We start from the raw sequence: 23,923 nt of genomic DNA, 5'->3' as shown, positions 1-23,923 counted from the left end.
CAACGTTTGCACATCTACTTGTTCTTTTCATCTGCACAGGGTAGCTAACAGATGGAAATTCACCGATGTACTTCAAAGTAGTATCAGATAATTATTTAATGTTTCAGCAAAGCTTATTATATTACAAACATTTTTTAATTTAAAGAACTATTAGGAACTTGGGTGGTTCTCTAGTTTAGACTGGTACTTTTCTGTCCAGATTATTTTTTTCTTCACTGAAAAACCAAGGAGGTTTGGTGATGTGCCTTCAGCCTAGAAAACACACTGTGCTCCCCTGCCATCTCTGCCTTCTATCACCTTCTCCAGTTCTGAGCTTCCCAGTCCCATATTTCCTTTCATCTTTTGTGTGGAAAACCTAAGAGGCAGATGCACACATACTTCACACCTGGCTGGCAGGGTACCCTGATCTGGTTTTCCTCCTGAGTCTCCTCATTGCCCCCAGAGCTCTGTCCTGGCACATGGGGTTGTTGTGAAGGCTGATGTTTCATGATGTTTACAATGACATGGTCTGTCAGTGTGTTCAGTGGCTGCCTTTGCCAGCTGCTGCATTCAGTGTACAGAATGTGAATACAGGGGTCACTGACTCTTGACACAGATACAGTCACAGTTTCCCAGTTTCTCCAAGACTGGGTGGATAACTTTACTGAATGTTTCACCTGCGCTTTGTAAATGGTGAGGGAACCTCATTAGAGTCTCCAGTTTGGCCCCACTGAGAGCAGTGTGTGTGCAGCAGGTGATGGGTGTGTGTCTCCAATGAGATTACCAGAGATTAGAGAACCAGACAGAGCAGACTTTCCAACATAATCTGTTTAACAGCTTAGTCCACTTTTCCCCTTCCTTTATCCCATCTGTCTGTTTGCTGAGTAAAGCAAGATCCCTGCTCAGGTGGACTGTAGGAATACTTTCCATTAGATATATTAACAGATTGGCAGAGGTTACCTCCTATGATGTATCTGTAATTATATTGCTACTTAATAAGCATTAATTTAGCCTGGTAAAGAAACAATTTTTTACCATTAGAAAATGAAATTAAATTCTAGAAATTAAATTTTACCGAATGTCAAAATACAATACTATCCTAGTTTAAATTGCCCAAAAGTTGATTGTCCAGGGCTAAACTGGGTAGTGTGGGCTGCACCCAAATTATTCTCACTGATGATGAAGTGAAAAACTGCATGCATGGGACAGCTGGTGCGATGTAGGTCAGCTGAGTCACCTTCTTCAGGTGCCTGTCTTCCCTAGAAAAGGATCCAATTATGCCAAGCTTAGACATAAATACCTGACTGGCAATGCCTAATTTTAGGACAGGTTTCTAGCTGTGTCTTTTAATTGGCAGCAGCATTGTCCAGTTGTTACTATTCCAGGGAGGTTTAATGTTGAGGCCACTCATGCCACTGTCTTTGTTCCTGAGCATTGATGAGGAAAGTGGTGGTTGATATGTTTAGAAAGAAAAGGTTGAGGGCCTTTTCTTGAGCATCTGTGATGAAAACCGTTGCTGGCAGTTCCTTCTGCAGGAAGATCTGTCGATGCAGTTCCTATTGAGGGGTAGCTTGGGTTTAGCAAAGCTGTGGATGCAATTTGTAACTTTTTGTAATTAACTTTTGTGGAATAACTTGAGTGTTAGCTCTACAGCAAAGTGTAAGTGTAAATGGCAGTGAAATGTGCATATGTAAATTCCTATGTAAAATGATGCATAGAAAATGTATTTAACTTTCTTCTATTTACTTTTCTTCTGCCTGAAATCCCAGAAATGTTGCAGTCTCTGGCACAGCGTCCAGCTCCAGCAAATACTAATCGTGAGCGGCGGCCTCGTTACCAGCATCCGAAGGGAGCACCTAATGCAGATCTAATCTTTAAAACCGGTGGGAGGTAGGACAATCTTCCTTTAAATGTGGTAATTCTGGTTCTAGGCAAGTAGTTATCTTCATAATTGAAACACATAATGATCTCTGTAGTGAGTGCTTGGGCAGTCGTTTCCATTCTAAAGCATTTTCTTAAATTGCCAAGCAGTGTTTTGTGGATCTAACACAGTGTACCTCTGTGACAGTTTGGAAGCCAAAAGATTATTTTTTTCAGTTGTGAAATGGCTGCTAGAATCTGAGCCTCTGTAGGGGAAAAGATGCAAGTCTGCTTTCTCCATGAGAAAGGGAGAGGATTTTATTTTTTTTTTAGTATCTGCAGAAATTCTCATTATGGTTTTTCTGTGAGGTGAATTTGACAGCTATTCCTCTGTATTTGATGCCCTGAATGGAAAGTAAATATAGTAAAGGTGGGGAAGATAGAGAACTTTCACTTTATGGTGTGCAAGAGTATACCAAAACCAGCATTAACATGAAAAGAGTCATTCCTGATTGCTTAATAGTTGTTCTGAGGCTTTAGTATGTGCCTTTTCTCACTCAGAGTTAGCTGGCAATCAGACCATTAAATTAGCCCTGCAGCACACTTTTGAATAGACAGAGTTTTGGGTGAAATTCAGACTTCCTTTCATGTTTCTCTTTTCTTTGCAAGTTCATTTTGAAGGTAGATTGATAGGAACAGCAACTAGGAAGGGACACTTTACCTCCTAATGGGTCCGTGTGTAAATTGCAAATTAGTTGATGTAATGTCCTATTTCTGTGTTCCAGTACCATTTCCAACTTCTTTGTGTACATATTTATGATAATTTGATAATGTCCTCATGGTCACTCACTCCACTGAGACCTCATACAGACACTGCTTGCACAAAAAAAATAAAGATTGCAATTTAAAATAAGTGTTTTTTTCAAAATGAACCAGATGTAACTCAGTTAAATGAGCAGTGCTTCCCATTTATCTTTTTCATATCACTGTGACCTAATGTTGTTTTATGAATACAGAGTGTTCAGGTACTCTGAATTGCCACAATACTTGCAGGTGTTTCATTAACAGCTACAGCCTACTGTTCTTTCAGGCATGAGATACATGCTGCATTTATTCTTTAAATACAGCAGCCAGACCAGTAGATGTGATATCTGTAGATTTATTTTAAATTATTTTCTTTACAAAACTTTTTATATTCTGATGTTGTAGGGAAAATACAATTTAGGACTTCACCGTGAAGTAGGTCAGATGTTATGTTATCCAGCAAAAAGTTTGAGTAGTGTTTGCTTATTCAAGTGCCATGCACTTGCAGTTCTGATGTAGTTTTGTTTTATGGAGTTTACTCTTTGTTCCTTTTAATCCATAAGCTCCTTGGAACAGAGACCAGGAAGTTTTTTTGAGCAGATATATTTTATTTGTTGTGAACTGCAGTGCTCTGCCTGGCAGTCATGCATTGGTTGATCCATCTCAGCCTGTGTTAGGGGACTTTTTCTAACTCCATTTATTTGTTGAAGACTGTGGGTCCACCAATGGCTTCCCACTGGTACAGATTGTCTGTTTCCTACATTCTTAGAGCCTCTGATTTGTAGGATATATTGAAAATTGTCTTCTGACTTTAAAGGTTGCACTGCAGTGTCTGCCCAGACACCCTCGTGCTTTGTTGAAAAGTTACCCTGTGGATTCTGAGGATACTGGAGCATCTTGCTGAGCAGATAGGAACTGAGCTGTTAATTTTCATATCTGTGCAGAGAAGGTTTCACATTCCTACCTGGTAGAACCAGTGGTGTAACACAGATGTTATCACTTCCATAAGGACACTGTGTTGTGTTGTTGCTGCTTCTTTGTACATGAACACAACTGAAATGGTATTTTCTTGCAAAATAACTCAAACTTACTGGAAATAATAGTTTGCTGCTTTCTTTAAGGTATACAACTTTTTATTTTAAAATTCTTGAGGTTAGGGATAATCTAAGTAAATAAATGTCCTGGTTGATTCCACTGTAATGTGCAATGTGATAGGTTCTGACAGCTGAGGTAGGAATGAAGCCTTTCTTACATTTCAGGGAGTGTTGAGAGTAGAGAAATTGATTTGTTGTTTTTACCTCTGCTTTTGTGTTGGTAAACATGCCCTGAGCATTGTGTTTCAAACACCTTTTAGGAAGTTAAATCCAAATCTACCTATTGTAACAGTTCATCTCAGAAATTAATGAAGGTAGCATTGGGTTCTTCCATATGTTTTTGGCCTTGAACAACTGGATCACACTAAGCAATTAGCCCTCTATATGTTTTTAAAAAAACCAAATCTTCTGCAGCTTTTACTTTATTTCTTCTCTGTTAATGTCCTTCTGTGTTCTGTGCTAAAGTAAATGCAGTGAGATTTACAGGCTTTGCCAGAGTTCTTATTATTTAGTATGTGCAAAATGCTGAGTTTATTCCTGTGTGTTTGGAATTGCCTGTTTTTATTGCCTTAGGTTTTGAGGCCTGCTGATCCTTTAAGGAGGAGATTCTTTCTGGGACTCGTACATTTAAGGCTGACTGGTCTTAAAGATAATTTACTGTGACTCCTGGGGATGCAGGCATAGGCTGGCAAACCAAATCATACTCAAGTTAAATGGTGATCTCAGGTCTCCTGTTTACATCTGACTCTTGTTTCTCTTTAACCTATTTAATAAAGAAAAATAAAGCATAACAGTAATAACAGGATGCTGGGATTTTATTAGCTAAATATGCTCATCATAAAGAATATTGCATTAATGCTGAAAAATCAGAGTTTGGATAATGAGGAGAAATGTAAATTTAACATGATTTCCTGTTTCAGCTACTGGACCAGCGCAAGTCATACATCACCTGTCATGAAATTGATGCATTGACAATACTGCTCTATGAAGCAGAATTCACTTCTTACTGAGATGAGCCTTTCAAACACAGCTAAGAAATTCCACACCCCTTTTCAACTGTTTCATGGGAGGGAAGCAAAGGGAGGTATATGGCAGAAGGGCTCCAAATCCTGCAGCTGCTTCTGGTGAACTGCACTGGAGCTGAACAAAAAAGAATAGAAAAGCCTCAGGTGCTTGCCTTGGCAGGATGGAGCTTGTTGAGTTCTGCAAGCTGGGTCTGAGTCTAACCCAAACAGCAGAGTTGGAGAGACACCTGATCACAGTTCAGTTTAGAGGGAATGGAAGACAAAATTGTGTTTATAAGCCATCCCCAGTTAGAAGGACTCCTGTGTTTGAAAAGGTTCTTTCAGTATAAATAATAACACCTACCAAAAACCCCTGCAGCTTTGTGACCCTCTGGAAACCAGCCACCAATCCCCAAAACACCTCCCTGCTCCCAACCCACTCTACACACTGACATTGATTTCACTTTGTCAGAACATTTTATTTTTGATGGATAGATGAGAACATCAAATAACTTGCAGAAGTTAAGATTCTCTTACTTAGGTGAGTCCAGCTTTTGTGGTTTATTTGAATTTTGACGTTCACAGTATGGAATATGATAAGTCACATGATAGGTTTTTAATTGGGCACCTTGGTGTTTTCTGTTGCTTGTTTGTGGTTTTGGGTGATTAGGGGAGAGAGAGAACAAAGAGCATGGAAGATGAGATTAGTTGAGAGAAGCAAAGCAGGGAGTGAACTGGGAGAGGAGGTGTTTGGAGCTGGAAGTTTGTGAGGAGATTTGTGAAGAAATGCAGCACTGCAGAAATATGCAGTGTTGTGAATCAGAGGACACGAGGGGATTAGGGATAAATGGGAAATCCAACTTCAGAGGTCTCACATGTCAAGAAATGAAGAGATTTTTGTGATCTTGTGATGTCAGCAACATGCAGAAAGGAGTTGATTATTGATATTCTCCTGGGCACTTCTCAGTTTAAGCTGTAAAGTTGTCTTGCTGACTGAGCTCTTCCAGCTTCCCCTGTGCCATGGCTTTGTGATTATTTCATAGCCTACGGTATTTCTGTGTGTTTTCATGGCTTCCTGCTTTCTGCTCCAGCCTTGGTTTGTTGCAGAGGTTCTCTGTATTTCCCTGTTACAGGTAGGCACTGCTAATGCTCAGCAGTGGCATGAGAAGCTGACTGTATGAATTTCATACAAATTAATAACCGTGTCAGTGGCAGGGAGTGTGGGAGGAGACTGCAAATAATTAATTTATTTTACACATAGAGCTCAGGATGGTTTTAATTACATCTGTGCACTGAGTTTGACCTTGCAAAATACAGGTTTGGATCAAGTTTACTAGACTGGACACAAATGTCAAATACCTGGTTTGGGAAAAACTACTACTTCTAATTTTGGCAGCAGCACGTTGCTGCACTGCCCCAAAACAGGGATCTGCCACCAGCCTGTACTGCTGGTTTGGGTGAGTCATTTTGACCAAGTTGGAGAGATGCAGCCAGTCCCAGCCTTTTTCCTTCCCTCCCCATCAGCAGTAGAATTATTAAGCTGTGCTTCTGTAGTTCAGCATCTCATCTGGGATGATAAGGTGCAGATTATCCCTCTGCTTTTGTCTGGTGTGGCCTTTTAAAATGCTTGTGCAGAAAAGAGAAATATGTAACTTTTCTTTTAGAGGGTAAGAGGATATCAGAATGAGTGGCAGCTGCTTTCAAGGCTGTTCACCCGCAGAGTTCTGGGCACCTGAGACTGATGTGATTCCTCTCTTCCCGCAGGAGACGCTGATCCAGCCGCCAGTGTCATTTCATTAGGTCCTGTATCTCTGGTGTTGTGGAGTCCTCCAGCGATTAAACGAGAGCAGTGGACACATCTCAGCATGTCAGTCTAGAGCGTTCAGAACCGAAACCTGGGACAGGCTGGGGCCGTGGGGCACGAAGAGCAGCCTCCCCTCTCCCCCCCCACCCCCCCAAAAAAGCTTTTTGTTATGGGAACCGCGTTGAGGGTTAATCTTCTCATAGGAGCAGAAGCAAACGAGTGAGATGGGGAACTTGACCTGCGAGCAGCTCGGTGAGAGCCGGGAGCAGCCTGGAGTTCAGACGATTACACTGGAATGGGAAAGGCCTTTGGCAGCTCAGCCTGCAGGGAAATAAAGCTCTGAACTCGCCGCAAGTTACGTTGTCTCCGACTCGAGCACTTGGTGTTGGAAGGATGTTCTTTGGGGGCTGCAAATCTACAGTAGAAAAACATAGAGCAAATGGCAAAATCCAGAAGAAAACCCTGCCGAGTAGGATAACTTCTCAAACACTCCTCAGTGAGGATGTTCTTGGTTAAGGAAGAGCCTTTTGCTGCCAGATGTGCCAGAAAGGGGGTGGGGAGGGGTGAAAAGCTGAAGAGCCAAGGAGGTAAAATGTCTGTTAAGGTTTAAAATAGAAAGTGAAGTTGATGAACACGGGGTGTTGACTCGTACTGCTTGGAACAGCCTGACACCAGCCTAAGGACAGGGATATAGTTGAGCCCATTGTATGTATCATTGAAAACCAAAACGTGCCAGTCAGCATAACAGGAGGATGTCGAGGAGTGGATCCAAATATTTTGTTGATCTTCATGGGTTGATAAGCCTCTGTGTCTATTGAAACAAACAAAAAGTTTAAAAAAAAAATTTAAGTCTGGAAACAAGTAGAATTTTAATTTTTTTTTCTAAGTAGAAATGAGTTTCCTTGGTCTGTTTCTGACAATCTGTTATTTATTAGCATAGGGTTTTGTTTGCTTTCAGGTAGAGGTAGTTCATTGAGTTAAAGAGCCCATCTGTATGTTACTACTAATTCTTTTTTCTAGCTCTTTTAAAATCCTTTTTACCACTGGTTTTGGTTTCTGCATGTAGGAAGAGAGACTTGTAAAATTGTAACATTTCATACAGAAATGTCGCCCAATCGATCTTCACCAGCTTCAGAAATCTGACCTTTGCCAATGCTGCAATAAAGTGTTGTAATTTGAAGCAGTGTCTGCCTCTTGACATTCACTTTGTTCTTTGGAAATGTTTTGAAGGGTTTGTGGTGTACTGTGGGCTGTAGTTTGGTCAGGAATTCCAGGTCCTTGATTCAAGTCTTACATGATTTTTTTCATATCATTTTCTTTCCACATGAAATTCATGGGTACGTTTATTGATCATGTTTGTAATTGAGCTCCTCCAGGAATGTCTCCTACATCAGTATGACCATATCCACTGGTCAGATGTAATTTCCAATTCCCCAAAGAACAATGCCTACCAATTCCTAATAGCAAATTAAACATCTGATTGGGGTTCAGACTAGAGTCAGCTTTCTTTTCTCAACATGTTGCTTAGTTTCACAAGCATTTAATTTATCCAGATTGAGTAACTGCATAAAAATAAAATATTAGCTCTGTTTTTATGTGTCAATTCAATGCTTTGGATGGAATCGGGATCAATAAAAATGTCTTTATAAAATTATTTGTTAAACATAGTTAAGGGTCAGCTGGGGAGTTTCCTAACTTCAGGCTGAAATCAAAAAACAGTTCAGTGAAACCTTCTGAAGATTAACTTTAAAATTAATTATCCTAATGTTGTGCCAAATAAAAACCTCAAAGATTATTGTGAGTGAAATAATCAGGGTTGAATGTACAGGGACAAACCTTTTGGCTGGGCCTGTTGCAGTAGGACAAGGAGTAGTGGTTGTAAACTAAAAGAAGGTTGACCTAAATTAGATATAAGGAAGAAAATTTTTACAGTGAGGGTGATAAGACACTGGCAGAGATTTCCCAGAGAGGTGGTGGATGTCCCATCCCTGGAAACATGCAAGATTTCAACCTGATGTATTTGAATCTGCCCCTGCTCATTGCAGGGTTGTTGAACTGGGTGAAGTTTTTTAGAAGTCCCTTCCCTTCCAGCCTAAACCCTTCCATGATACACAGAAAAACCCCAGTTTGCATTCACTTTATTCCTTTATTTATTCCCAAGTGCTGATCCCACGTCTCGTGGTGTGGCTGGGTGCTGGCCCTGCTGCTTGCACAGCAGTTTCACCACCTGATCCATGCGCAGGTTCTTGCTGCAGGGATTGCACAGCTCCTCTCATGTTTTTAGAATCTTTTGCCTTCATTTAGAGGCCTTTTAATTAAAATTGCTGGGTGTGTAGCCTGGGATTGATACAGAATGGGGAATAGCCTCTATTTTGGTCAGTATCTGTCACCTGTGAATATTGCTGCTTTACCCAGATTGCAAGATGTTCATTTTAATTGATGTTTTAATTATGTTTAATATCATTGCTTCTCTTGCCCTGCAGTGCAGTGACCCACGGGTGTGTCTGGTCACTGGGGAAGTCATCCCAAATTCAACCTGTGGCACTGTTGGATGGGGCAGAGGATGTTCCCTGGGAGCCTTTCTCAGGGGATGCTGGTTGAAGGTGCCCTTGCAAGGAGTGTTTCTGCAGCAGTGTTCCCAACCCTGCAAGCAAGGAGTTAAGTCTGGGAAAACATATGTAGATGAAGGAGAAACTGCTTCATGTCCTTGATTACGTAAAAGATTTCTGTTATCTTATTGTTCTGTGGAAAGAATTTGGACTAAAGTCAGGCCCTTGGCATTCACAGTTGTCTTCACTGATGTGAGGCTTCTCAAGGTGATAAACAAAATGTGCTGCAGGTTTGTACTCAACAATTGTGCCTCAGTTTTTGATGGTAACTTCTCCTCCCATATATCTCAAGCCTCCAAAGCTCAAGGCAGGGGCCTGGGGGAATGAAGTCCTTCCTATCCTAGGAGGCAGGTTTGTGCCCACCTGAGAAACCTGAATGTGCCTGAGTCCATGTGACCTGACAAGATGTGTCTGAGGCCATCCCAGGATCCTGAGAGGGGGCTCTGAGCAACCTGGTCTGGTGGAAGGGGTCCCTGCCCATGGCAGGGGGTGGAACTGCATGAGCTTTAAGGTCCTTTCCAAAACAAACCATTCCATGATTTATGGTTCATCACTTGAAAGCCTGTTGGAGTTGAGGTGCTGTGTTTGCCCTTGCTCTAGGATGGAGCCAGGATGTCTGGGAAGCTCTGAAATTGGAATTTGACCCAGGAATGTCAGTACTTGCAGGCAACACCTTGAACTCCAGCTGATGCTATAGGGCATCTTTACCCACAGTGACGTAAGGTGATAAAAAAGGGTATAAATATTTTCTTCATGAATTGCTGAGTTTGCAGACTCGCTGTAATCTCAACTTCCCAGGCCTTCAGCATAAGAAATCTCTTGGGCTGTTTCTGTTACGTAGATAAAAATATAAAGCACATCCATGCACGTGTGCCACAGCACACACATTTTTATGTATATCCAGGCTTAGAAAACCACTTCTGTTGTGGAGTCTGCCTGCTTTCCTCAAGCTCTCAGCATTTTTCCTTTGGCTGTTCCAGCAAAGCAGTCACTCTGTGCTTGGCAGGGCAGCAGGATGGGCTGTGAGGAGCTGCCATGTCTGACTCAGGCACCGTGTGTCCTCACCAGGTTGAGTTTTCAAAATCAATCCATCCATAATGGTGCCATGAGCCTGCTATTGCACCCTGTTAAATACATCCATTTTTTTCCTCTTTTTTCCCTTCTTTGAGCTTCATCACAAATTTGCTCCATGCTGAGGTTTTCCTCAGCCATGCAGTCTTCTGCCCTGCTGAAGGTGCTCCTCTGAAGCGATACTTTGCTGTCTCTTCTCAGAGCTCCACTATAAATAGGGTTTTTTCCAGCTACTCCTAAGGAAATCCCACTGGTAGTGTACTGGGAATAGGAAATTATTTGAGCAGGAATCAAATGAAAAAATGTCAAAATATTTACTTGCATTGTTTCAACTATAAACTTTGCTTTTAAGGTGTTGTTGTCGGGGTGTGATTGTGCCCTTAAAACACTTTGTGTTTATGATCCTTGTTAGAAGAGCAAACAGTGTTCTGTAAAAAGGCCTCCCTCCCTCCTTCCCTGTCAGGCAAATAAAAAAACGGTCAAGACACTTATAGAGGAGAAAGACATTGAGCTATTGCTAATGTTTATTTGTTCTTTGACATTTACCTGCAGGAAGAAAGTGTCTGTTTTGTAGGGGATAAAGGGGAGTGATGTTTGCTGCTGAGAACGAGTCATCATCAACAGCCCAAGAGCTTTGCTGTATTTACCCCTTAATTGGTTTAAGGGGGTTTTTTTTCAATTTTTAAATTATTTATAGTATATATATTATATGCATATGCACGCTTATCTATTCATGGTGAACTACAAATCAGAAGTTCTCTCCTGGGAAGTGAGATTTGAATGTGTCAGTGAGGCTTTCAGAACCCACCTGGAGGGAGGTTTGGGCTCGCTGCTGTGTGAATCCCAAATTGAATTGCTACACGTTGCTGGAAGTTGCCTCCCTGGAGTGATGGAAGTGAAGATAACCAAGCCATGAGAGGGAGCTCAGAGGCAGCTTTGGCTCTTCTTATCTCTGCTCTGAGCAGCTTTTCAAGTGGTGATGGAGCTCTGGCTTCCCCCTTGGGGTCAGGGCAAGAAGAGCCTTTTCCTGGGAAGAAGACACAGCTTCAGTCCACTTCTCACAGGGAATCCAGCTGAGCTCCTTGGCAGACACCCATTCCTCATCCCTGCTATGGCAGACTTTCTTTTCCAGTAGAAAGATGGACATAGCAGCAGAACTTACAGTCTAACTCTCCCTTTCCTACTGAAATGTCTGAGAGGGGTAAATAAACCAAGTTTATTATTCGGGTTGGTCCCAAATCCACACCCATGAAAACCAGGGGTTTATTACTGGCTGTGAGTCTTAGCTAATATAAAAGCAGAGCAGCTTTCGGGCCAGAGAAGGCCTCACTTTTGCTGCAGGGTGACAAAAGGCAAAGAAAAGTCTCTGCTCTCGGCACAGAGCCCAGGGGTTTGTTACAGGATGGACCAGGAATTACTCAGTGCCCATTTCCTGGGCTTGAGCTCACTGCAAAACTCATGCCATAGATAAAAATTAAACCTGATCAGGCAAACTAAAATCCATTTAGGAGACAGGAAATGTTCCACAGTAATGAAGTTTGTGTTGTGAAGCCTGAAGAGCTTGTGGATCCTCTGCTCTTGTGCAGGGCTGGATATTGGAAATAGAAATGTACTGACAACCGTTTCCTAATAGATGTTTAAGTATGAAGAAATAGTCTCCCCTCCTGCCACAAGAGCTTGTAGAGATACTGTTTTCCTTCTGGTGTCATTTCACCTGTGAGCATCAGTACAATGGTTTGTCTTCATTAATCAGAGTATGAACAGCTCCTGGCACGTCTGAGTCTGAGCATCCAGGCTGATGGATTTTCTCCTGGGCTGGCAAGGGTTTGGCTGCCACCAAAGGGGCAGGTGTGGTGGTGGCAGAGGAAGGGTGATTCAGGATTACTCCATAAGCCTGGAAACCTGAAGGTCAAGCTCATCACTGCTCTTTTTCCTTGGCTTAACGTCATGGCCCTTGTTTCCCAGCTGGGAAATGCAGCCCTTGACCTTCCTTGTAGGAATGGATAAGCAAGCAGAGAACAGATAAAAAAGTTACACAATTTTCTGATGCTGACAATAACAGAATCTCAGGGAGTTAAGAGTTTCCTTTGAAATTATGGGAAAAAATACATCATGAACATCTGAGGGTAAAGCTGACCTCCCCAACCCTTTGAGGAAATGAGCAATCCCGTCCTAACGGAGAGCTCGGAGGCTGAATCAGGCAGGGAAGGGACTTGCACGGGAAGCCCCAGCCAGCAGTGAGAGGGGAATGCTGTGGCAGCTGCCCTGGGCACGAGTTGGGCTGTGCCCAGCAGGGGCTGGGAGCTCTCCAGGCTCTGGGAAGACACTCACAAGATGCTGCCACAGCTGCACTGAGCTGCTGAATCCTTCCTGGGCTGAACAAGGACATGGGACCTCCCAAGGGTCTGTGTGGGGCTTTGGCAGGGAGGGACACTGTGAGGGGAGTGTACACTTACTGGGAGAGCAGGGACGAGCAGGTTTTGTGCATCACCTCCGAAAGAGAAGTGTGATGTTCAGCAGTAACCACTGAAGCAGTCGTGCCCCAGCTCTGGCCCGTGTCTGGGTGAAACTTCCCTCGGCTGCCCCAGCCAGTAACTCCTGTAATCTTCCATTTGCAAAGCCGGAAAGGGAGAGGAAGGATGTGCTGGCTCCTCTGCTACAGCAGCGCCCTGGGAAGGCGGATTTACTGTTCCGTGGGATGAAAGGCACTGCTGAGCTGCACTTCCCACCCCCACCTGCTCCAGGTGCCTCCGAGCTCCGCATGGGGCTGATAGCAAACAAATCAGGAGAACTCTGCAATAGATAAGGTGAGATAACCCTTTCCTTCTGCAGGTTCCAGTGCTCAGGTGGCTGCTGGGGCACGTGGCAGGGGCTGAGCTGGTGGCAAGCGTGAGTTGAGAGGGTGGACAGGGTGACGCTGCTGTGGGATTGCTGTGGACGCTGAACTGGGTGCAGCATTCACCAGGGGAGGATTAAGGCCAAAATCTCTGCCAGACCTGGAGCAGCAGCTCAGCAGTTCCTGGCTGTGGGAAGTGGAGCTGCTCCATGACTCAGTAGTCAAGCAAAGGATTTTATGTATTTATTTTCTTTTAAATTCAAACCTTCAACATACTTAAAAAAAAATGATGGGGAAAAACCCGGCAAACCCAAAAAACTTTGCATTTCAGGTGAGGATACTGTAGCAGCCGTATTTCTTTATGATACAGAGACACCCCTCTAAGAAAATAATGGTCCTGGTAAGAGTGCCTCAGCAGCTTTGGGAACCACTCAGAATTAGTTTGTGATTCCTGAGGCTCTGTGAAACATTCATTAAAGCTCAGGGACAGGTGCAAAGACCCATGAACAAAAGGGAAATTGAAGCTGAGTCGCTCCCTCAAGCCTGCCAGCTGGTTTATCTACCACTCCTTGTGCCTGCTCAGTTTAATCCCAAAGTTACTGAAGCCTCTCCTGGTGTTCATTTTTTGGCCAGTTGGAAGTAGCACCAGGTAATTATGGCCCAGTGGAAAATAATCTTTCCTGGCAGTTCCCTTGAGGTAAGAACACATCTGAACATTTGGTGATGTAATCAGGGATGCACCGAGGACTTTTCAGAGAAGGCATTTCCTCATCTGGGAGGAGTCACCTAATATTGGAAGAGAAGCCCCGTTCTGGGGAAGAAAAAAAGACCAAATAAAAAGAGAACACACAAGACAAGGGTGTGTTTCTTGGAAAGGTTTGGCTCCATCCAGTCTAAGGACCCTCCTTACTGCAAAGGAAAAGATATTTATAGTTTGGAAATCAGCACTGGGCTGAAGACTTGTCTCACTTTGCCTCTCTATGGGATGCAGGAGTTATCTGAAAGCAAGAGCAGGTGGAGGTGGGCTGATGAATTAAAGGCCTCCTTGCATTGAAACAGTTATCAGAGTCCCTTGGGAGGCAACACTGGAAGGCAAAGGAGTTCAGGACAGCTGGATGTGCTTCTAAGAAGGAACTTTTAAAGGCACAGGAGCAGATGATCCTGCATGCTGAAAAACGAGACAGCAGGAAAGGAGACTGAACAGGGAGCTTGGCTGGAACTCAGTGGGGAAAAAGGAGCATATGACCTTTGGAAGAAGGGGCAGGTAACTCAGAAGGAATTCAAGGGTATCAGGATTATGCAGGGCTAAAGCTTAACTGGAACTTAATCTGGCTACTGCTGTAAAAGCCAAAAAAATAGAAGCTTCTATAAATATATCATCAACAACAGGAGGGCTGAGAAGAAACTTCATCCTTTATTGGATGCAGGAGGAAACAGTGACAGAGGATGAGGAGAAGGCTGAGGTACTTCCTGCTCTCTTTGCCTCAGTGTATAATGGCAAGACCAGTTGTTCTCTGGGTACACATCTCCTGAGACAGGGATGGAGACCAGAAGGAAGGCCTCATAATCCAAGTGAAAATGGTCAGTGAGCTGCTTCAGCACTTGGACACATACCAGTCCATGGGCTAGTGGGATCCACCACCCATTGTTGTCATGGAACTGGTGACATGCTCCCTGAGCCCCCTTCCATCATCATTTACCAGCAGTCCTGGCTAAGTGGGGAGGTCTGGGTTGTAAATTGGCAAATGTGGCACCCACCCCTCTACGAGAAGGGCTGGAAGCAAAATCTGTGGAACTACAGGCTGGCCAGCCTGACCTCAGTGTCGGGGAAGATCACACAGCATGTGCAGGACAACCATGGGATCAGGCCCAGCCAGCAGGGGCTTGTGAAAGGCAGGTGCTGCCTGACCAACCTGATCTCCCTCTATGGCCCACCTGGGGATGAGGGGAAGGCAAAGCCCTTGACACCCTCCCACATCACTCTCCTGGAAAAGCTGTCAGCCCAGGGTTTGGGCTGGGTTAATCCTGCCGGGATGGCCAGGGAGTGGTAGGGAATGCTGCTGGACCCAGGTGGCATCCAGGCACTGTGGTGTCCCCCAGGGCTCAGTGCAGGGGCCAGCCCTGGTTAACATCATTATTAATGAACTGGACAGGGGGATCAAGGGAGGCTGCTGGTGCCATGGAATTGGGCAGGAGTGTTCACCAGCAGGAGGGAAGAAGGCTCTGCAGAGGGATTGGGACAGGCTGGATGGATGGGCCAAGGGAATGAGGTTCAACACCACCAAGTTCCCAGCCCTGCCTTGAGTCACAACAAACCTGTGGATCCCTCCAGGCTAGGGGATGAGTGGCTGGAAAAGTGGCCAGTGGAAAGGGAGCTGGGGGTGCCCAGGATAGGCTACTGCTGTCCCTGAGCTGTCCCAGTGCTGCCTCCCTGCTCCAAGGCCCTTCCTTTGTAGCTGCCTCCAGAGCAATCCCACAGGAGCAGGAGCTGCTGTGTCTGAGCTCCCCTTCTGCCAGGAAGGACAGTGAGTAGCTAAGGAAGGGCTGTGGTTTTTACTTCGGTGGTTTCAGCCACACAACACTTTGAACTTGTTCAGCAGAGCTGTAAGTTACTCTCTGCACAAACAGAGGGGCACAAACAAGACTGAAAACCTGCCCAAATTGCTGGGTTAAAACTACCACCTCCCTTCAGCCTCCTGCCTTCCCTGATCCCTCTGCGGATAACACTTTCTGAAGTTGTCTATTCTAAAGGGAGAAACCAAATTCCATATGTGTGTGTATAAAACAGGAGTCAAAACATCAAAAGCTTCTTCCCCAAGCTGCATCCACTTGAAAGGCTGCAGGTGCTGGGGCAGCTGTGAGGCTTCACCTCCAGCACAGGTGAGGCACTGGAACCTCCTTTAAGTTTGATTACAGATTGAGGGAAGTAGAATTCTCTCCCTCTGGCTCCAGGCTGGAGCTGGACACAATTACAAAAGGCCACCTGCCCTGCCATGGCTGAGACATGTACGTGCACCCTGAGGCAGCCCTGGAAAACTTGGAGACAAGGCTGCTGCACCTGCTGCTGCTTTTTGGCCACCACCACATCCAGCCTCAGGGATAAAAAAAAAACTCAAGCAAATGGGAAGTATTTCTTTTTTCTAGAGTGATTTCTATTCTCTCTTTTGTGACACATGACATTTGGACAAATGCTCAACAACATCTGAATACTTACAGAGAAATCCTTCTTCAAAAGACAGAAAAGTAGCAAACACAGATGTAGAAAGGATGGGTAGGAATGTTCTCTGACAGGGAGTTTTGACCTGTGGAACAAGGAAGACTTCCACATTCAGCAGGATCGCACTCACATATGGTAACAGCCTTGGAAACAAAGATGTTATTCTTCTTTCACATATAAAGTATTCCTCTTGGAAAGGTCATTTTAATAATGCAAAACATTGTGAGAGAGGGGATTTTGTCTAATTCAAGTAGTGTTCAGGATGAATTTCATAACTACAAGGACCCCGATCACAGCTGCTGAAGCCCAGCAGTGAGAACACGCACATCTCATCAGACACAGCCTTTTTTTTTTTTGGCCTTCCTCCAGCACCTGCCATGACAGGGTTGGGCTCTGGCTCACACACATCCACAGCTGCAAAATGAAAGGTTATTAAATCAGTATTAGCCATTAAGAAAAAGTCACCGCCCTGCTCCAAGAAAGAGTCATGCTACTGGGTGGCAAAGAACACAATGGCACCTCCCATCAGCCATCATTTCATTGGGTTTATTCTAGTTTAATAGATGATTTATCAGATTTGTGCAAGACAGTTACCTCTAGCACAAAGGGGAAGAAAGTAAAATCACAGCAACATATACACACAAAACAAGATACACAAAATAGGGCTAAATTTATATACAGGTTATTAGCAGCTAGACTTAATTTAATTTAGTATACATGGCTTTACTCACTACAGTTTTAGGCACAGAGAAAAATTTATCTGCTATGATGAAGGGCCACAATGAATACCTCGTTCCAAGTCCTCCTTGGGCAGAAAATGCTTTACTTAATAAAGATCCAACTCTTACTTCCCACCAGTTAAGGACACAGCCCTGCACAAAGGACATGATCCAGCTAATTCAGCATACAGCAACTTTAGATATTAAAGTATTTTTAAGTAGGGTAACATTACAGAGTTATTGAACTGGGCTGTATTTCAATGAAACAATGTCAGGGTTTTTTCCCCCCATTTGCTTAGCAAGGACTCTCAGCTGTAAACAACTCCAAGAAGAGCTGGCAAGAAATGATTAGATGTGGAGATTGCTTCATACGCACTTCACATTCATAACAAAGAATTTGCTTTACCAGGATTTAAAAGCACAAAGGCCATGAAACATTTAAATTTACTTAGCAGGTTATGTTAATAAATTATGATGCATCATCCACACGTCAGCCTCCATTCCAGCCTGCACTGCAGCACGTGCTTGGGTGTATTTTCTGTGCTCCCTTGTCTTTCTGATTTAGGACTACAGACTCAGAGTCCAGCAGAACAAGCCCGTGCTTTACTTGCAGCACACAAGAAGCCTTTTTTGTTTCAGCAGCACCTCTCACGTTTGATTATGCATGCCCAAGTGCTCTGCCAGCTCAGGAATGGCCACATATTTTAATTACTGATTGCTTATATATAGCAAGCCCATCACAATGAGGAACATGATCACTTACCCAGTGAAAACACTGAAAAGAATAACTACATAATAGAACCAGCCAGATACCGTAACAACATAATTAAAAATTTAAGCAGCAAGCAGATAATTTAAAAAATAACAACAAAAAACAAAAAAAACCCCTTAACTTATGAGGCAGGTTAAGAATGACACAAATGTTTCCTTCACAACAGCTTCATTTACAAGTACAGCTCAGCAAGTTTGAAATACTTTATCACAAGAACTACAAACTTGTTTATCACAGTTATGTCAGAGCTCCTCACCAAAGGGTGTGTCAGTTTCTGCTGTAGCCACCCCTCCTCTTCTCCAAGGTTTATTGCTCAGCTACTTCAGAGAAGGAGTAGGTTGGTAGAGGCTTTTGAAAGTGCAGAGAGTAAGTCAGTTTTTCCCTTTAGAAAAAAATCCAAAACACTGAGAAATCAAACATGAAGGAATAACAACAAAAAAATTGAGAGTTTGGAGTTTGGCATTTGATTCTAAAGTGGCTATCCTTGATGTTTTCAGGTAATACAAAAAGGAAAGGAGTTTCAATGTGGAAGAGCAGCTTTGCCATATAAAGAAAACCTGAAAACATACTAATACACAAATATATTTTGGGACCATCTTTACCAGCTTGTCTATTGAAGAAAGGCAAAATACCACCACAACTTGGATCATTCAGGAGTGATGTGCTCCTACATGCAGCTCTCCTGAAAGTCCACCTAGCCTGCAAGAATTTTGGCTGTAACTTCTGTTATGCATTGGCAGGGCAGAATCAAATAAGGCTGTGAATAGATGATTATTAGGGCTGTTAAACTATAGGAAGACTAAATGACAGTTTTAGAAGTAACAATTTGTGTAGTACTGCTACTGTTCAAAAAGTAGCAGCTCCTTCCCAGGAACCCCAACATAAATTAGAAGACTTTTGACATACAAGTCCTGCTTTTGGTACAAAGTTAACTTGTTCCTATGGCTTCCCTGCCATAGGAGAGATCCTCCCTGGGACAGAGCAGTTGGGGTCACAGATTGTCAGGAGACTCTTTGGCTGTCAGTGCGAAATCTGGCGCTTGGTGCATATCCTTGAGGCTTTCCTGGTGCCTTTCCCTGGACACGTGGGTTGCTCAGGTGTGACCGAGAAGCAGGTGGCTGGGAAGGGAGGGGAGACTCCAGGTGCAGCAGCAGAGTGAGGCAGTCACCCATTCAAAGATTTAGCTGCTCTGTCCACAAGAAGGTCAAAGCAGAAGCCACCCTGTGCACAGTTTTTGAGTCAAGAGCAGAGTGAGGGAGCAGTAGACTCCAACACTGGGAGGGAAAGAAATCAAGCCAGGTAACACAGACAACAAAAAGTCACAGAAGGGTGTCACACTGTCAGAAACTTCAGCTGGGACATTATCTTGAGCTCTCATGGACAGATAGACATGTGGGCAGGACAAACAGATCTCTTTGTTTTGGCTTCAGAAAGAGCAAAAGCAAGATTTGCCATTCGGTTTACTATGTACAACAATACTGCACTGTACACTTCATTAACGAGATGCTGCCTGCTACAGTCCAGCATTAATTAAATAAAATTCCTCTTAGTCACAAAGAGCAACAGATGAGTATCTCTAGGAAGGAGAGCCAAACCCCACTGCTGTGTATGACCCTACATGGTGCCAGTCTTTCTGGGATAAACACAAGTGGCCATTCCACACTGCTCCACATTCCATACCTTCCTGGCTTGCCTGAAGCTGAGAACTTTCCCTTTTTTCTTCCAATCCACTTGATCCCAATCCCGTTGGGACTGTTCTAGAACAAAGCCATGCTATTGACTTTCCCCCCACTGCCACAACATTCCCATCCGAGTTATGCAGTCTCTTTCAGCAGTCCCAGTTTCCGGAGCGCCTCTCTCCTGGCTTCTTCAGTTGAGCCACGGCCAGAAAACTTCACCGTTATCCCTTGGGATCGAAATCCTGAAGGTCTAGGCAGCGAACCCGATCTCCTCCTCATGTCCAGGCTTACACCAGGTTGTTTATAATCGTTACAACTTTTTTCTGTGCTCTGCTGTGCGCTGATGACTTTGTTAGTGGCAAGAGCCACCTCTGGTTTGATTGTTACAGTTTTGCCCATAGGAAGGAAAGGGCTGGGCTCACTTTTTAAAATCTCATGGATGTTTTGATATCCATTGGTAACAGCCTCTGACTGCCTGGGCTGCACATCAAGCTGCTGAGTGCTTGGGGCATGGTCCACTTGGTCCTGAGCTGGCTTTCCCTTAACTAGGCCGAGTTTTGTCAGGGCTTCATAGCGTGTTTGCTCAGAGGAGAGATCCCGTAAGGAAGAACTTCTGTTACGTGACAAGAAATCGTTTTTGTGCAGCTTCTCCTCCAGTTCAGCTGCCAGAAGAGCTCCCCCATTGATGTTGGCCAGCACCTGAGCCCGCCGCTCCTGGACGTTAACCGCTGCTTTGGAAATTGTCTCGCTGAATTCCTTGCCACTGACATTTGTTATGTTGATGTTGCTTGGGAACCGGTGCAGTTTGGGGGCGGGGGCAGGAGGGTGCTTGGGTGCTGTGGAATAATCTCCATTGGCTACCAGGGCTTTCTTCCTGTTGGAATTCCCTTCCTTGAGGGCACCGGGGAAGCGCGCCCGGTTCTCCACCTGCTGCTCAGAGATCTTCTGGGCCATGATGAGAGGAGTGGGGATGGAACGGAGCAACTTTGGATGCTGCACTGGAGCAGGGGGTGGAGGAGGAAGAGGAAGCGTCTCACACACAGCTGATGGTGGTGCAGGGGGGTATGGGGGAAGGTCAGCAGGTACAGCTGGCTGAGGGCTCTCGGCTCTCTGAGTGGCATCCAACACTAAAAGGCAAAGCAGCAGAGATGGCATTAACTCTTCACATAGAGACATTTTAACTTGCATTCTGCTCTTTTATCAGCATTTCTCCCCTCTCCCTACCTTTCTAACTCAACCTCTACCCACACAGCCAGAAGAAACTATAACTGAAGTCCCAGCAATGGCACTCATAGGCAATGCTATAGCTCAAATCACCATGTATACAACATGTCACTACCACAGCCCTCTCTCTACCTTTCACTCATAGTCTGCATGTTGCTTCACTGTGCTTCAATGGCTGCCCTTTCATAAGAGTTTTGCAGCTCTTATTTTTTATTAAAACAGCCAGGAGAGGACACATTACATCCCACTGTGTGTACTAGATGATAGATTCATTGTCCAAACACAGAGTGAACACACTCCACAGGGTGACAAAAGCAACATGCCATATGCTATCTTGTCACAAACTCACTGATAGGATCGTGTGCCTTTCAGTCCCACACAGAGTAACACTGAAAACAAACTGCTATCTTAAAACTCTTGGAGAAAATCTTAAAAAGTCTTGGAGAAGAGCAGAGCATGAACAGGTTGGTAAATAGTCTGCCTTGTTGCAATGACTGTGCACAACAGTGACAATTCAGTCTCCAGCCAGAGGACTGAGATAGCAAACCAAAAACTTTGTCAGATGCATGACCTCCACGAGGAAAAAGAAAAAATTAGAAAGAAGTTACAGTAGCAGCAAGAATTTCAAAAACCCCAAGTCAAATTAAAACCACAGTCCTTAGAGCTCCTGATGAGTAACAAATTTTTTTTGAGGTAGCAATAAAGGTACAGAATTTCTTCAGCTGTTTCTACAGAGAATTGGAATAGGTCAGGGCTGGATCAAAGGGAAAACCCACACTTGCAAGAAACACAACTACCTGGTTCTGTATCTCTGCTGGAAGGGCCTTCATGGTCGCTGCTCTCAGGTGTTGACTGCACTAAGTCAGTGATGTCTTCAGTCTCGGAATGACTGGACACATTTTCTTCTGTTGACCTCGGGGACTGACAGTGGATGCCACTGTCACGTAAGGCCATCTCCTCCAAGTCATCTTCTAAGGCATCTATGGTTTCCTCAAAGAACATGAGAACATCCTGTTCTTCATGTGTTAAGTATTTCAAACTTTCATCATCCTATGGGGAAAAAACAAAAAAATCAGAAAGACTGATGCCTTCCCAAAGAGACATTTAGACATTACAATGCTAGAGGACAAAACAAAAATTTAAAAACCCAAAGAGCAGCAAGTGATATTACATCCATTAGTCTTCATTTGAGTTGTACAGAACAAATTACTAAAAGATCAGAAAAGCCATAAGAGCTACTAGAAAAAAAAAAAAAAAAAAAGGCAGCAAAAAAACCCAGTACACTCAACTGTACCTTTGCAAGGGTTAGGATGATTTCTTCTGATTCCCAACTGGGACAAACTGTGTTCTGTGTCAGACTGAGGGACAAGGCTTGTGGAACAACATGGAAGGAAAAGGGCACACTCAGGACAGTTGCAGAAATGGGTTGACTCCCTTTTTGCTCAAATCCAAAGGGTGACTTGGCTTCTAGAGGCAAAGCTGGAGTTGAGAAGCATCTCTGCCACTACAAACTATATATTATCCAGAGGTGCATAAGAGATTACAAAGAGGCAATCATAAGGAGGGAGAGAGGGTTTCTAAAGATTCTATCTTTGAGTTACAGAAAGGAAAACCCAAGAATAAATATGAAGACCTGTTCCCTGGTGTTATAGTGCCTTAGGCTATTTTCTTCAGCAGGAAATAATCCTGTAGACCACAGAAGTGATAAATAATCACTTGGATTATCCAGTCTTCATTTTCTCTGAGTCACTGCTCTTAATTAACTTGATTAATACATTGTCACTATGTGAAGCTGGGTAGCAATGCCCTAACTCTTTTCCCTCCACCTTGGGAAACACTCACTTTTACAGAAGCTTGGAGATGACAAAGATTAAGAAAAGCACTGCATTAAGACAATGGTTACAGGAAAGACATTTCCCAGGAGAGCTGTGTAAATTCTGGAATGCAAGTATATATTGTTGAAAACCAAGTGAGGTTTTCCTTTTTCTGGATTTAATTTCTCCCCTGCCAAGCATATACTGGAAACCTTACTATCACTAACTCAACAAGAAGCACCAAGGACACCTCATTGAGTGTGCAGACACGGTAAAAAGGCTACTTCTCAGTGCAGGGCTGAGAGAATTTAGGTAAATACATAAAGGTATGAAGTACAAATATCCAAGAGGTAGCACATTCTTGCTAGGGCAGCACAACTTGCTTCAAACTCACCATGCCTGTTCAGAACATCTTACATTAGATTAGACTAAAAAAACCTGTGTGCAGCTCTACCTGTTAACTCCTTGCACAAACAAAGCTTTTATCCCCATTCTCAGCATTAAATGTTAGAACAATGTAGCTCTGTAGCAAAGTAATGCCTATAGATTAAGAAATAGAATGTGCTGCATTGTATCCAGTGGCAGTTGATCTCCAAGCACTCAGAATGTTACAGATGAGAAAATAAATGCTTTGAGGCTCTTAGCTGCCTTTGTCTGTGTGGCCAATAGAACATTTGGTGGGTGGGAAAGATGTACAGAGGTGTGGTTATTTCTAACTTAGTCTTACTATCCACGGTGTACTGTCAGAATAAGTAACTTATTCCAGTTTACAGCAAAACTGCCACAAAAGCTAAAATTTGAATGCCATTTGCCACTGCTGGTTTAAAAGATGAACTTCAAAGGCTGACATAGTCCACAGCTCACACCCACCACATGTTGGTTTTCAAAGGCCAAGGAAAGTTTTACAGCTGCACTTGAAAAGCAAGAGACAGACAAGCCTTCCTTTTTTGTTTTTTGGTCGGGTGCCTTTTTTTTGGTTTTTTTGTTTGGTTTGGGTTTTTTTGTTGTTTTTTTTTTTTTGGTGCATGTTTTTTTTTTCCTTAATGGATGTTGCAATCTCCTTCCTTCCCCACCCAAATACTCATAGGGCTGCTATGTCTAGTAGACGAGAGAATGACAGGAAAGGAGCCCTTGTTAGGTAGCCCTGAGCTGGAGCTGAACAGGACTCCAAGAACCTTTTGTTGAGGGTGAGCTCATTGCAAGAGTCAGACTACACAGGGAAAGGAAAAGAAGAGGGGGTTGTGTTTAAGAAGTTCATAATGGCAACACATCCAGAGCATGGTATAGGAATTACTGTGCACACCTAAAAAAACTGCTCCCACATGAGCTTAACTTGGTTTGATCAAGAGCTGAGCAAAGAATAAAGCAAGGAAGCAAAGACTTCCAAAAGCACTTCCTTCCATCCTTTTCTGTGCTGCAAGACTGAACATTTTTCCA

The 23,923-nt window shown here is 43.7% G+C and overlaps 2 protein-coding genes and 1 long non-coding RNA gene across 7 annotated transcripts in view; 1 reads left to right on the top strand and 2 right to left on the bottom strand.

Annotated features, from left to right (window-relative positions):
• Positions 1-7,722, top strand: part of UPF2 (UPF2 regulator of nonsense mediated mRNA decay) — a 51,793-nt gene extending 44,071 nt beyond the window's left edge. For all 5 annotated transcript variants that reach the window (XM_086886465.1, XM_086886469.1, XM_086886466.1 and 2 more), the window contains 2 exons: positions 1,749-1,869; positions 6,506-7,722. In XM_086886465.1, coding sequence (XP_086742591.1) covers positions 1,749-1,869; positions 6,506-6,515 — 131 coding nt within the window. In that variant the 3' untranslated portion in view covers positions 6,516-7,722. The remainder of the gene's footprint in view (positions 1-1,748; positions 1,870-6,505) is intronic.
• A 5,119-nt stretch (positions 7,723-12,841) lies between these two features.
• On the bottom strand, positions 12,842-16,397 carry LOC147653404 (uncharacterized). Its single transcript, XR_015286074.1, has 2 exons — positions 16,276-16,397; positions 12,842-13,018 (listed from the first exon to the last, which is right to left on the bottom strand). It is a non-coding gene; the product is annotated as an uncharacterized LOC147653404 (long non-coding RNA).
• Positions 16,398-16,803: 406 nt separating this feature from the next.
• PROSER2 (proline and serine rich 2) overlaps positions 16,804-23,923 on the bottom strand; it is a 24,560-nt gene continuing 17,440 nt past the window's right edge. The window contains exons 3-4 of the mRNA XM_086886513.1: positions 21,470-21,722; positions 16,804-20,575 (exon numbers count right to left, since the gene is read on the bottom strand). Of these exons, the coding sequence (XP_086742639.1) occupies positions 19,584-20,575; positions 21,470-21,722 (1,245 nt within the window). The 3' untranslated portion in view covers positions 16,804-19,583. The remainder of the gene's footprint in view (positions 20,576-21,469; positions 21,723-23,923) is intronic.

Source organism: Cyanistes caeruleus, chromosome 4 (genome assembly GCF_971803275.1).
Source record: "Cyanistes caeruleus chromosome 4, bCyaCae1.hap1.1, whole genome shotgun sequence".
Lineage (NCBI taxonomy): Eukaryota > Metazoa > Chordata > Aves > Passeriformes > Paridae > Cyanistes > Cyanistes caeruleus.
This window is presented reverse-complemented; position numbering and strand designations above follow the sequence as displayed.